The following is a 14,062-nucleotide window of genomic DNA, read 5'->3' as shown; positions in this document are numbered from 1 at the left end:
TTTTCTTATGGTCTGCAGTATCCACTACCCTAGTGCATTCTTGCTAATCATCTGCAACTTTTTGCATATGTTCTCCTAATTGTTTCTTGTGATGTATACAGAACAGTTGTGTGGGAACCAGGTCATTAACTACGGTTATGGAAACTTCTCTCGTCTTTCCAGGCAACACAGACCAGCTTCTGCAGTTGCTTAATTTTCTTGTCACCCAGGCTTTTTAAACTATTTTTAAAAAAATATTTTGGCGTTTATTTTCTATTTGCTTGGACTGTACAACACAGAAGAGTCCATCTTAATGTAAAAATTCAAATAACTGGGGGAACCGCTCTGGTGACCTAGTGGTTAGGGTGTCTGCCTCGGATGCGAGAGGTCGTGGGTTCAATCCCTGGCCAAGTCATACCAATCAATTACAAAAAAAATGTTACTAACAGTTCCTCGTTTGGTGCTCAGCATTAATAGGTTAGTGTTAAGACTGGTCGTCCTGGTGTCAGGATAATATGACTGGGTGGGACATCATGATACGTGTCTGCGGCATGATGCCCCAGTGCTAGACGTCACAATAAACTGCCACACTGCAGACATCATGGCAGTTTGACTGAAAAATTTTTAAAGCAATGTTAAAAATCCAAATTACAATATATGTTGTGGATTTCCTGGCGGGTATTGCTTGAACCATTGTCTTCCCTTATATGTAATCATGCCTTCATCAGTTGACTCCTCTTTTGGATGGTCATACTGTTCCATACATTTCTTAAAGGTTTTGACATAACAAGGTCATGTCTGGCAAATATTGTCATGTCCTGGTTGGCTTCTGGGTGGGCTGACACTTGTGTCATTGGCATGAAATTAGGTGCCTACTTTTATGAAAGGTCTCTTTGGTCACAATTTCTGGTATGGGATTGTCCATTTGGTACGTACGCATGGAACGGGGAGGGTGGGTTGAACCCAAATGCATACGCTTGCATATGGGGTGTCTACTGATACTGTACGTACATACAGGAAACAAAGGGTTGGGTGAAAGCCCGAAAATAATTTGCCTAATACATAACCTGTTCGACTGGGTTCAGTCGGCGTTTGAAATTTAGCGGACACTAGACAAACTTGTTATTAAACATGTTAATATTATTAATTTTTGTTCGTTTCTGCGTGGATACAATATAGACTGCTTGTAGAATTGGGGGGGGGGCGTCAAGCATACATATGCAGGTGGGGGTGTGTGTATAAGAGTACACATGTATACAGGGAGGGGGAGGGGTTGAGCTTTGCCAGATTTTTCTGTATGTACTAAATGGATGGCAGCTATCCAAAAATATGTGGATGCCGTTCAGGCAGTAGAGTATAACACTCATGTCGATGTAGATTCCAATAAATTTCCACATCTCTGTGATGCTGGTATTATTTCGGGTCTTGCTTTTGATCCCTCATTTTCTCAGTATAACTGTTTATTAATAACAATTTCCACCAGGCATTCAGGGAAGAAACGTTGACTTTCTTTTCTCACTGACTAGTGATCTAAGCTCAATATTTTGAATCAACATCAGAATCACAGTCGTTGGTCTCGAACACAGCAATATCATCAATCCATTATGCATGTCTATAGCATTTCCGTCGTCTGATTTTAAAATCACTTGCATCTGGTGTTGAAACTGGACTAACACCAAGAACTGATCCAGTTTCAAAGACTTATCCATGAAATAATTCCATTAAAATCTTGAAATTCGCTCATATCTCCGTCAGTATCCATCTTTGTTTATCTTAACTACACAAGAGTCCTAAAGTGCAAGAAAGACCTTCCTGTGTCTAAATTTAACCTAGTACATTTCAAACTTGTATCAAAATATTGAGTAAAGAGGTCTCTTGTTGGATGTGATAATCAAAGATATGCAAACTTCGGTACTGCCAGCCAGTTAACGTTTAGTTAACAATGCTGAATGGGGTTCTCATCTAGGATTTCGAGTAGTTTTGGAATAGTAGCAATTTTTCGCTCAGTAGGTGTAAACAAGCGTTGTATCAACACTGCATGTAAGCCGCAGTGGGGTTGAAGAGCTATTGACACGGTGACAAATATAAATTGTTCAGATGTATGATATATAGAAAGCTAGCAAGTGCAAGGTTGTGTCAAACATGTCATGGATTAGTGGGCAATCAATAATCAGCTAATCCGAAACGACATTGCTTGTTGGTGACATCGCAAGTTGTTGAAACATGCAAATGACCCAATTTCATACAGTTATGGAAATGTCACCTGTAATGACAAAATTATACGTATATATGGATGCAATCTTTGACCGTCTGATCAGGTAAATGTATTTGACACTCTTGCATTAGTGTACAAAATATGAAAAAGGAGAAGGATCATGTCCCTTAATCAGGGGTCATTTCAAAATCTTTCTGCACGATTACAACATGTGAGACTGAAATCAGCTAATTAGAGGCATGGCAGAGTAAGATATGCATTAACAGTAAATGTAAGGCACAGAGTGGTATGTCACAATATATGTATGCTTTTTTATAAGATTGTAAATTGTCCACAAAGCAGTTATCAGAATTTACGGATATCATGCACTTAACATAAGGAGGTGTTGTATTTATTTTTGGTTAAAGAGGTTAATATTGTGTCTAAAAGAATAAAACTAATTTCTGCTAAACATTGAAGTTAATTTGTTCTTGGGTTAAGAGAGATCACTTTATTTATTAAATGAGGAAAGGACAAAGTCATGGTCACTGTGGCTGAAAGAAGACAACTGTTTTCCATACAGTAATCTGCAGTTACCAAAATTTCAGATACTTCGGTAATTTTCTGCACAGAAAGATTACACACCTGGACCTTGACCAAACATTACGGATGACTTGCATATCAGGTAATGCTGGAGTGTGCTGATTTTGAAGTCGAGATGTCAACGTCACCATCGCTGAAATGAGAACATGGTTTGCTCACAATAATATAACTATATTATATACATGGACCAAATCTTTGGTGACATATGTAAAAGCTTCTTGTTCTTGTAGTTCAAAAACTCAATGTTACTAAGTAAAAGAATAAAATGTGATTACGACACATGTTCATTAGGGTTATGAGGACATTTATTTATCTTCTAATTTCACTATTGTACATATTTCTGTCATCTACATCATTTATTTGATGTCAGTGGAAGTGGGTGTTCTTCGAAATGGTTTTATGGTACAGCTGCAGATAAATGAAAGTATCTCTGATAAGAAGTTTTATATATGAGAAACTAAATTATAGCTTCAAGTGACTACTGACACATTTTGTTTTAGTTTGTGTTCAAATAATGTTATAGGTAGTATTTTAAATAAACACTTGCATGGTGCACAATGTCAAAGTTCTTGTGCCTAAGTGACATGCAACATGCAGCTTGTTTACATACACTAAATGCATGCATCCCATAAAATGTTTTAAAGAGGAAACATTGACATGAACTGTATACATTTTACAGGTGTGAACCATCAGAGATTCCTTCCTTGTAGAAGAGGAATGCTTGCCTGGATCCCAGACACGCCCATAGAATGCTTAATCCCATGTCCAGAGTCACTGCTGTGTGTTGGTCAAAATTACATGCAGTCAATAATCATGAATAATTTCATGTCAAGAACCACAACATATGTGAACATAACTACAGTCCAGCATCAGATATTATCCCATGTCAAGAGTCACTGCTGTAGGTGTTCATAACTATGGACCAGTAACGAGATGTGTGAACCCATGAAGAGTAATTGAGTCTACCTTACAAGGCAATGTAACTGGTTAGTTGGTGGTTGTTTAACTGTTGGGTTCAGAACATGACAAAAGTATTTACTATTGAGAAATACAAGATAATTCTATTGTTGACTATGAAGAAACAAATGACAGTTACAGTGTTGACTGGAGAAATACAAGACAATTACAAAATTGATTATGGAGAAACACAAACCAATTATAGTGCTGACGGTGGATACATACAATACAATTAGAGTGTTGACTGAAGAAACAAGACAATTATAGTGTTGACTTTGGAGAAATACAATACGGTGATAGTGTTAAATATGGAGAAACACAATACAATTATATTGTTGACAATGGAGAAACAATAAAGTATAGTATTGACTGGAGAAACACGAGACATATTGTTGACTGTAGATAAATGCAAAACACATTGTATTGACTATTGAAAATACAAGACAATTATAGTTTTGACTATGGAGAAACAATTTATTGTGTTGACACTGACGAGACATTCTGTTTTTGGGGTGTTTTTGATTTTCTTTTCTATTTGTGTGTTGGAAATAGTGAATATTAGTACATAATTCAAGAAAAAATAATAGATTAAGTTCAAAATAATAACTTATGCAGATCTAAAAATTTTATTAAAATTTCTCATTTCCAAAAACTGATGTTTCAAAATATTTTTTGTTTAGAGGTGTGTCTGCTTAGCACTGCAATATCGAATCATATCTGCTGTGATATAACAATACTGTGCTATAACTATACTGATCATGTCACTTAAGACAAATGTTTATTCCTGGTGATGTGCAGACAGAAAAACATTCTTTAGGACTTGAGTGACATTTTTACCAAGAACGCGAGTGTAACAGGATTTGGCCTGAATGAATGCCTGGATTAATTGAAAATACAAACACAATGTGATGAAAGATGGGAGTTTATGAAATTAATTAATAAATATGTGTATATTCTCTACAACATATACAGTGTGATTCGTTCAACCTCTAAACATACGACTCATTTAATTACTTCACATAAATATTTGTTAAATGTGAATAAATTTGTGACTTATGAAACCTCATGATAGTGCTCTGTACCCTACAATGGCTATCCATTCGATCCAGAATCTAACACAACCTTTGTTCTCTGTGAATTGCCCACTGAACTTAGACACAGACACAGTGATCACATTCAAGAGGGCTCTCAAAACTCACTAATTTCGACTGCAATAACAAACTTAAAGACATAATAAAGTTTCCTACCTGAAATATTCTCATCATGTTTTTAAAAAAAATGTTTTTTTCTAATTTCTTGGTGTTTGTTTTTGTAATAATATTGTTATATGTTTTTTTATCTTTTAGGTGTTGTCTAATGTTATAAAGCACCTAGAACTTCTAAATATTAGGCGCTATACAAAGTCCTCATTATTATTATTATTATTATTATTATTATCATTATCGTTATCATTATCGTTATTATTATTATTATTATTCTTATTACTATTATTATTATATACGTAAATAGTTCCTATAATCATGCAAAAATTGGGGGTATATATGATTCATATATTCGAAAATTTTAGATACATGTGTAACGTAGTCGAGCTGACCCTTTGAGACCGGGCAGGGTTTTAAAGAAACAATAAACACGTTCGTGGATGACAAATGACAATATATTAAACACTGGTACTAATGATATGAAAATAACACAGAAAAGCATATAAAATGAATATAAAACACATATGAAATATACTTTGACTACTATGTCACATTCAAGTAGTCAAAAAGTTCTAGAAACTCTATGTAAACTTCATGTATACAAATATCTCTAGCAAACTTTCATATAAACAAATGCTTGTTGCAAACCCATATAATCAACTACTGGTTGCAAACATTTATGTAGTCAGACACTACTGTCATAATTCACATGTAGTCAAACAACTACTTATCATTGTTCTTTTACTTGTAGTCAATACACTACTTGTTATTGTACTTTCCTTGTAGTCAATACACTACTTGTTATTGTCCTTTACTTGTAGTCAAAACACTACTTGTTATTGTCCTTTACTTGTAGTCAAAACACTTCTTGACTGGAAAATACACATTGACACGGCCTTCTCTCTGGCACGGTCACTTTCTCCTCCGCACTTGTACCCGTACGCTGGCACTGAATTGGTGGGTTATACTAGTTATGGCACACCAGACGTCATGGTATTCACAAGCCCATCCGGCTGCTCATAACCGGCGAGCTGAATATGGAAAATAAACACACCTTTCCAATAGTCTAATTTAATTGGAATTTGTTTTGTTGCAACTACTTTAAGAATATACGATAGGCACGAAGTATGACATAGGAATGCTATGCAACAAAAACAAATATACGTAATGCTATGACATTAATACATACATAATATCTTTTCGAAATTAATCGTGATAGCCACTAGATGAAATTAACTCGTTACCACATTGCCTAGGTTATATCTTAATAAACTGAATTACAAATACGATAAACAATGTGACCACATAATACAACAATGAACGTGCTTTTACGAAACTGAATAATTATTGTAAATAATAAAAAGAGTTGACTAAAAAAACATTCGACTCACCCAACTGTTTGGCTCTAACTAAATTACAATGGCATCTGCCCGACAGCTGAATATGTTTAAGAACTTCCCTCTATATTGGCTGTGCCCTTCAATATCTCTACCCGATATATATAGTAGTGCGCAATAATACATTATTTCGCACGTGCCGCGCGAGCAATAAAAGCGTCACGTGATACGACGAAAAATTACATTTACAGAAATATTACGGCGCGTGAAACAAGACAACCTGATTTAAATGAAAAGTATGAAGACTAAATGAGCCATATCGGGCATTTCGTAACACACCTCCCCCTTCAGAAAAGTATACCTACTTTCTAAGACGACGAAATCACACGATATGGTCAACAGAATGATTCAATTTCTACTGAGATAATCTGCACCTACATTTTCCGTGACTTTGATTGTTTCAATCAGGAACCTGTAAGTTTGTAAAGATAAGGCCCATCGCATCAACCGTGAATTATTAATTTTGGCCTTATTGAGGTAAAGTAGAGGCTGATGGTCTGTTTCCAAAATGAATTCTCGGCCATGGAGGTAGGTTTGGAATTTATTCCCCAGACTACTCCTAAGCACTCTTTTTCTATTACCGAGAAATTCCTTTCTCTCGGAAGCAATTTCCTGCTGCATTAGGCTACTGGGAGTTTGATTCCATCCTGTTCCTGTAATAATACCGCCCATAGTCCTAACTCTGAAGCATCGGTTCTCAGAATGAACACTTTGTTCAGTTCTGGCAACTTTAGTATGGGGGCTTCTGTGAGCAGCTTCTTTAAAGTATTAAAATCTCTGTCCTGATTCTCCCTCCACTGAATTTTATTTGGCTGTCCCTTTCTGGACAGGTCTGTTAAAGGACTGGCAATGGCCGCGAAATTAGGGATGAATTTACGACAATATCCTGCCTGGCCAATAAATGACCTAACTTGCTTCTTTGACACAGGTGGCACTGAATCCCTGATTACTGCAAGTTTCTTGGGGTCGGGTTTCAACTAATTTACCCTCCCAACTACGTGTCCCAAACATTATTAACTTCCATATCCCACGTTGCATTTGGTAGGTTTTACAGCTAACTTAGCTTTAAGTAATCGATCTAGAACCCTGGCAACATCGCACAGATGCTCTTCCCATGTGTCGCTGTATATAAAGATATCGTCAATATAGGTTTCCACATGTTTCAGCCCTTGCATCACTTTCCGCATTAGCCTTACACAGCTAGCCCCAGCGTTTACCAACCCGAATGGTAAAACTCGAAACTGGTATAATCCACTCTCGGTGGCGAACACAGTCATTTCTTTCGTTTCCATCGACAGCGGTATCTGCCAATATCCCATTGTCAGATCCAGCTTCGTAATATATTTGTGCCCTGCCATACGTCCGGTATGGGTTCGGCATCAAATACCGTTCGCGTATTCAATTGGCGAAAATCAATGCAGAACCTGTTCGTGCCATCTTTCTTTTTAACTAGGACGACAGGCAATGCATAAGGTGAGCCTGACTTCTTTATGACTCCTAACTTAAGCATTTCTTCGACTTCCTTTTCGATAATATCTCTGGATGCATGAGGCATAGGGTAACCCTTGACCCGAAATGGTTCATGTGACGTAAGTTTAACTCTATGCTCTAGAACATCTGTCTGACCGGGTTTGTCCGAAAATACGTCTGGGTATTTGTTAACAAGATCCTGAGCCTCCTTTCTGTGATATTCCGTCAAATCGGGACTCATATTGACTCCAGTCTTACCCATCTCGTAAATCAGTAATCCATTCAAATTAAGTCATGGAAGGGACTCTTGTTCCTCATCATCCTCGATGATGGCTACACCGACTACGTTTAAAATTCCCTGTTCGGTATTTGCATTCGCTCGATCGTAATAGCGTTTTAATAAGTTAGCATGGAACATGCGGAACTTTCCACCTACATCAATAGTATAATCCATACCTCCCTTTTCATCTACGACAGTATATGGACCTTTCCACTGTAACATTAACTTGTTTCTATCAGTCGGAAGTAAAACTAAAACTCTGTTCCCATTTTTGAATTTTCTGTCGCGCGCTTTTGAATTATAATAGCGAGCCGCGCAACTGCTAGCTTGCCTTAACGTTTCATGGGCTATTGCACACAAATTTCTCTCAACCTGTCCTTCAAATCACACATACTGGTATGTGGTTCGAATCTCGTCATCTGTCTCGTCATCCGACCATAATTGTCTTAGAAGTTTCATCGGCCCTCGCACCGTTCTGCCATATAAGAGTTCAAAAGGCGAAAACCCTAGACTCTCTGGAGGAACCTCTCGGTATGCAAACAATACTGCAAGGAGATATCTGTCCCAATCGTTCGGACGTTCTGCACACATCCGTCGCAACATTTGTTTGAGTGTTCCATTGAACTTCTCAACTAGCCCGTTGCACATTGGGTGGTACGGAGTGGTCCATAATTGCTTGATCGATAGAAGTCTGCTAACTTCTGCCATGAGTTCTGATGTTAACTGTGACCCACAGCCTGTCAGAATTTCTTCCGGTATCCCCAGCCTACTAAACATTTCCACTAAGGCTTCGTCCACTCGCTCAGTTTCGATGGATTGTAGAGCGACGGCTTCCGGGTACCTGGTTGCATAATCGATCATGGTCAAGATGTACCTATTCTTACGATCTGTTAGAGGTGATAACGGACCAACAATATCTATCGCCACGTGCTTGAATGGAGTTTCAATCAAAGGCATTTTACCGACAGGTACGCACTTGACTCTCCTTTTATATTGCGTTTTTTGACAAATGTCGCATGATCTGCAATACCTAGTTACATCACCGTGAGCCCCTGGCCAGTAAAATTCCATGAATACTCGGTCTTTGGTTTTTGTAGACCCCAGATGACCCCCCATCGTCGACTCGTGTGCTAACTTCAACACATGCGGTCTATAGTTCTGTGGCACCACTACCTGTGTAAATCGTCTGTAATCACGAGTAGTATGCTCCCTATGTAGAATATTGTTATATTTAAATCTAGGGCAACCGCCACCTTTACATTTCATGACTTCTCCCGACGCGGCTTTATTTCTGATTACCGACAACGACTAGTCTCTAGTTTGCTCCTTAATTAATGCACCTTTATTTATCATTGGTATAGCATCGGGTACTTTTAGTTTTGGCAAAGGTTTCTTACTCTCAGCAGGTTGTGACCTAGTTTCAATAGCCATGGAAGTTGGAACATCGGCCATAGTTATCCCTGGTGCTATGGGATTCAATACCCCTTCTATGATACCTACAATTAAATCATACAACGGTCGCTTTACGCAACACGCTGTCACTGCGCCTGTCCAATAGGGTGTTTCGATATGGACGCATGCAGTCGGCAACTATACTGCAGTATTATCCATCATTCTGACAGACACTGTTTTTCCAGGGCATTGATCTGGTCTTACCAGACTCTGCTTAACAACAACAGTATTAGATCCGGTATCTCTAAGTACTGAAGCCCTAACCCCATTTACTAACCCCTTCCTCTGTGTTGCTACGTTTGACACATTTTGATTGGAGCTACTCCTATTGCTCTCTACACGAGCTGATGAACCTACCATATACGAGACCCCTACCGTTTTTGGTAAATCCCTCTTACTCTTCGGACACGCACTAGACATATGGCCCCATTCTCCGCAACTAAAACATTGATTTCTCTCTCTATCCTGACCTCTAGGTCCCATCTGATCTGACCTAACTAATTCCCCCTTTCGGTTTTGTGGAAAACTCTTCCCGAAACTACTCTTATATGAATTCACCTGCTTACTTTCCTTAGGACCCCTCGTGTCCCGGGCTACCACATTCAGAACCCCTCCGTGTGCGTCAGCGAATATATCTGCTTGTTTAGCCATTTCACTAGACCTATTAATATTTTTCTCTTTTAAGTATTGGAATAGTTCCTTACTACATACTGCTAGCAATTGATCTCTGATGAGAAAATCACATACTGAATCGTAAGTCTTTGCGACTCCTCCCGCAAGCTAACCAACGGAATAGGTAATTAGATATCCTATATACAAACTAGTCAAAGCTTTCTCCCTTTTCTGGGAATTTTTCCCTAAAACCCTTTTTAGTAAGTTCAAACCTTTTTAGCAATGCATCCTTTAACAAATCGTAATTAGTTGCCTCTGCGCTCGGTATCCTAGAGCACATTTCTAAAGCTCTACCTTTCAGCAAAGCGCTAAGGTGTAATGCCCATTCTTCTTTGAGTTTTTGCGCAGTAGCATATCTTTCGAATCTTAACAGGTAACTATCCAAGTCATCTTTATTTTCTTCGAATGCTGGAAGTTGTGGTTTTTTGAATTTACCCAGTTGCGATACCCTATCGTTCTCTAGTCGAGACCGTTCTAATTCTAGCTTTTCCCTTTCAATACGCGCGCCTAGCTCTAATTTCTCGCGCTCTGCTTCCTGTTCACGTTGAAACCTTTCTTTTTCGGCCTCTCGTTCTTCCTGGATTCTTTCCTTTTCAATGCGCCCGCTTAGTTCTAGTTTCTCGCGTTCTTTCTCGCGTTCTTCCTGGATTCTTTCCTTTTCAATGCGCGCGCTTAGTTCTAACTTCTCTCGTTCTGCTTCAAACCTTTCTTTTTCGGCTTCCTTTTCCGCCTGAATTCTCTCTTGTTCGCGTTGAAATCTTTTTTTCGGCCTCTCGTTCTTCGACGCGTCGCTCTCGTTCTCTATTTTGTTCATCCTTAATAAACTGTCGTAAGGTTTCCCCTTCATATCCCAATTGCTTACCAAGCTCTGCCAATTGGCTAGTGGAAGACATGATTTTAAATACTAGTACGTTCCAAAACGAGCGTCAATAAATTAAATGCTTCTCTGATAAAAGATAAAGTTCAGTTTCGTTTACAATCAAATATACAATATTATTTCTCAAAACACTCCTGTCTCAAAGGCTTTCGCCGACACTGTTGGATGTGCAAACTCAAATTAACAATCCAAAAGTTTTCTCGGATATAAAGTTGAATCCCACCGCTGTCACCACAATTGTAACGTAGTCGAGCTGACCCTTTGAGACCGGGCAGGGTTTTAAAGAAACAAACGCGTTCGTGGATGACAAATGACAATATATTAAACACTGGTACTAATGATATGAAAATAACACAGAAAAGCATATAAAATGAATATAAAACACATATGAAATATACTTTGACTACTATGTCACATTCAAGTAGTCAAAAAGTTCTAGAAACTCCATGTAAACTTCATGTATACAAATATCTCTAGCAAACTTTCATATAAACAAATGCTTGTTGCAAACCCATATAATCAACTACTGGTTGCAAACATTTATGTAGTCAGACACTACTGTCATAATTCACATGTAGTCAAACAACTACTTGTCATTGTTCTTTTACTTGTAGTCAATACACTACTTGTTATTGTACTTTCCTTGTAGTCAATACACTACTTGTTATTGTTCTTTACTTGTAGTCAAAACACTACTTGTTATTGTCCTTTACTTGTAGTCAAAACACTTCTTGACTGGAAAATACACATTGACACGGCCTTCTCTCTGGCACGGTCACTTTCTCCTCCGCACTTGTACCCGTACGCTGGCACTGAATTGGTGGGTTATACTAGTTATGGCACACCAGACGTCATGGTATTCACAAGCCCATCCGGCTGCTCATAACCGGCGAGCTGAATATGGAAAATAAACATACCTTTCCAATAGTCTAATTTAATTGGAATTTGTTTTGTTGCAACTACTTTAAGAATATACGATAGGCACGAAGTATGACATAGGAATGCTATGCAACAAAAACAAATATACGTAATGCTATGACATTAATACATACATAATATCTTTTCGAAATTAATCGTGATAGCCACTAGATGAAATTAACTCGTTATCACATTGCCTAGGTTTTATCTTAATAAACTGAATTACAAATACGATAAACGATGTGACCACATAACACAACAATGAGCGTGCTTTTACGAAACTGAATAATTATTGTAAATAATAAAAAGAGTTGACTAAAAGAACATTCGACTCACCCAACTGTTTGGTTCTAACTAAATTACAATGGCACCTGCCCGACAGCTGAATATGTTTAAGAACTTCCCTCTATATTGGCTGTGCCCTTCAATATCTCTACCCGATATATATAGTAGTGCGCAATAATACATTACTTCGCACGTGCCGCGCGAGCAATAAAAGCGTCACGTGATACGACGAAAAATTACATTTACAGAAATATTACGGCGCGTGAAACAAGACAACCTGATTTAAATGAAAAGTATGGAAGACTAAATGAGCCATATCGGGCATTTCGTAACAACATGATACAGAAAAACCATGATGTACACAAATGTACTCAGTTGAAACAAATATGATCAGTTGTAATAAACATAACAATTGTATCAAGTACAGGGTTCCTACAATACCGGGAAATCAGGAAAAAGTCGGAAGAAATGATATTTGTTTTGTCGACCGTGAAAATCCTTGAATTTTGCAAATCTTGAATTTTGCAAATATTGACGAAACTCGGAAAACCGCGGAATTTTCCTCCACAACTTGACGTCCAAAACAGTTACGTCAAGCAATCGTAACTGAACTGATCATGAGTTAAACTTATCGAGTTCTATTGAGAATATTAGGAGGTTGTAATATGGATCATGTTTTGGGTGCTTGCCATAAATATATTTGTTGAGACAATCCAAATTCTCAGTGGATTAAATTCGTCTGGTAGACTGTTTCACAGACAGTTCGATATCGTATCTTTTTTATATGGAAGGTATGAAAACCAGTCTAGAATCACAAGAGGTTAACATGGTGTCTTAAAACATAGCCGCTTTGCGGATGGGCTAGCAAACTTAAACGTTGCTAACTCCAGTTATACCTGCATGAAATTGATATGAAAATTATTTATTTTCTCAGAAATTGCGAGCATTAATATCGTTATGCCTTTGCTAAAAGACGATAAAACTAATGCGTAGATGAAATGTGAGCTGGTACTAGCGATTTCGATTGCTAGATGCACGAGCACACAGAATCTCACAACCGTCATTTTCAAATATTGTAGAAAAAAGTTAAATGAAAGTCCTATACTGGTTGTAATAAAAATACAAGCATGAAAGAGCACAAAATTCTCTATATTTATTCGGAGATCAACTTCCAGAGTTTTGCTATATGACGTGACTAACAATTTGAGCATACGAAGCAGGGAACCAGACTATTCTGCTTGATGAATCAAACTGGCCAAGTTTCTTGTAGTTTTTCTCGAAATAAATATGTTAAGAATTATATGTTCTTTCTGGTTTTTACAAATGGTATCATGCTTTCATTTAATATAATTTAAATTTTGTACAACGACTCTAAAAAGGAGTTTGTTGTTGATATTAAGTGCCTATTGGGACTTCCGATGTCGTTGTGTGAGATTTGTGAAATCAGGTGAATATTAACGCAAATGGAGAGTACCGGGTCAGGTTTTATCTATGCCGAGTTTCGTCTTGTCTGTCAGCGGATTAGAGACATAACGATTATAATACTTGCCATTTTTGAGACAATAAATAATCTTCCTATCGATTTAATGCAGCTATAAATAAATACAACAGTTTAAATTTGCTAGGCCCGCTATCCTGCGGTGGCACCAGTTTCCAAACTTTTTATATGTAATTGATCTGAGCCCACACTCCATCCTAAATATCCAAGGGTGAAAAATGGGGTTGGAATATTCGGAGAAAACCCTAATTAGATAATTTAGAATCTCTGAGCTGAAC

At 37.8% G+C, this 14,062-nt stretch overlaps 2 protein-coding genes across 4 annotated transcripts in view; one reads left to right on the top strand and one right to left on the bottom strand.

Moving 5' to 3' along the window:
* The window catches only part of LOC149772555 (uncharacterized), an 81,394-nt gene extending 77,105 nt beyond the window's left edge, over window positions 1–4,289 (top strand). Inside the window, exons 5-6 of one of the 3 annotated variants that reach the window (XR_016417674.1) lie at window positions 2,782–2,858; window positions 3,456–4,289. Coding sequence is in view for 1 of the 3 variants with exons in the window: in XM_089947655.1 (XP_089803781.1) it covers window positions 3,456–3,461 (6 nt within the window). In the remaining 2 variants the exon portion in view is untranslated. Of the gene's footprint in view, window positions 1–2,781; window positions 2,926–3,455 lie in introns of all 3 variants that reach the window. The other 2 variants (XR_016417673.1, XM_089947655.1) reach the window with 2 other exon arrangements.
* A 1,033-nt stretch (window positions 4,290–5,322) lies between these two features.
* LOC149772554 (uncharacterized) lies at window positions 5,323–11,108 on the bottom strand. The gene has a single exon (XM_089947657.1). The coding sequence runs from the start codon at window positions 11,051–11,053 to the stop codon at window positions 10,355–10,357; it is 699 nt and encodes a 232-aa protein (XP_089803783.1). The 5' UTR covers window positions 11,054–11,108; the 3' UTR covers window positions 5,323–10,354.
* Between the last annotated feature and the right edge of the window lie 2,954 nt (window positions 11,109–14,062).

The sequence above is a fragment of the Sinohyriopsis cumingii genome, unplaced genomic scaffold, assembly GCF_028554795.1.
Source record: "Sinohyriopsis cumingii isolate HCF-2022 unplaced genomic scaffold, ASM2855479v2 utg001397l, whole genome shotgun sequence".
NCBI lineage: Eukaryota > Metazoa > Mollusca > Bivalvia > Unionida > Unionidae > Sinohyriopsis > Sinohyriopsis cumingii.
This window is presented reverse-complemented; position numbering and strand designations above follow the sequence as displayed.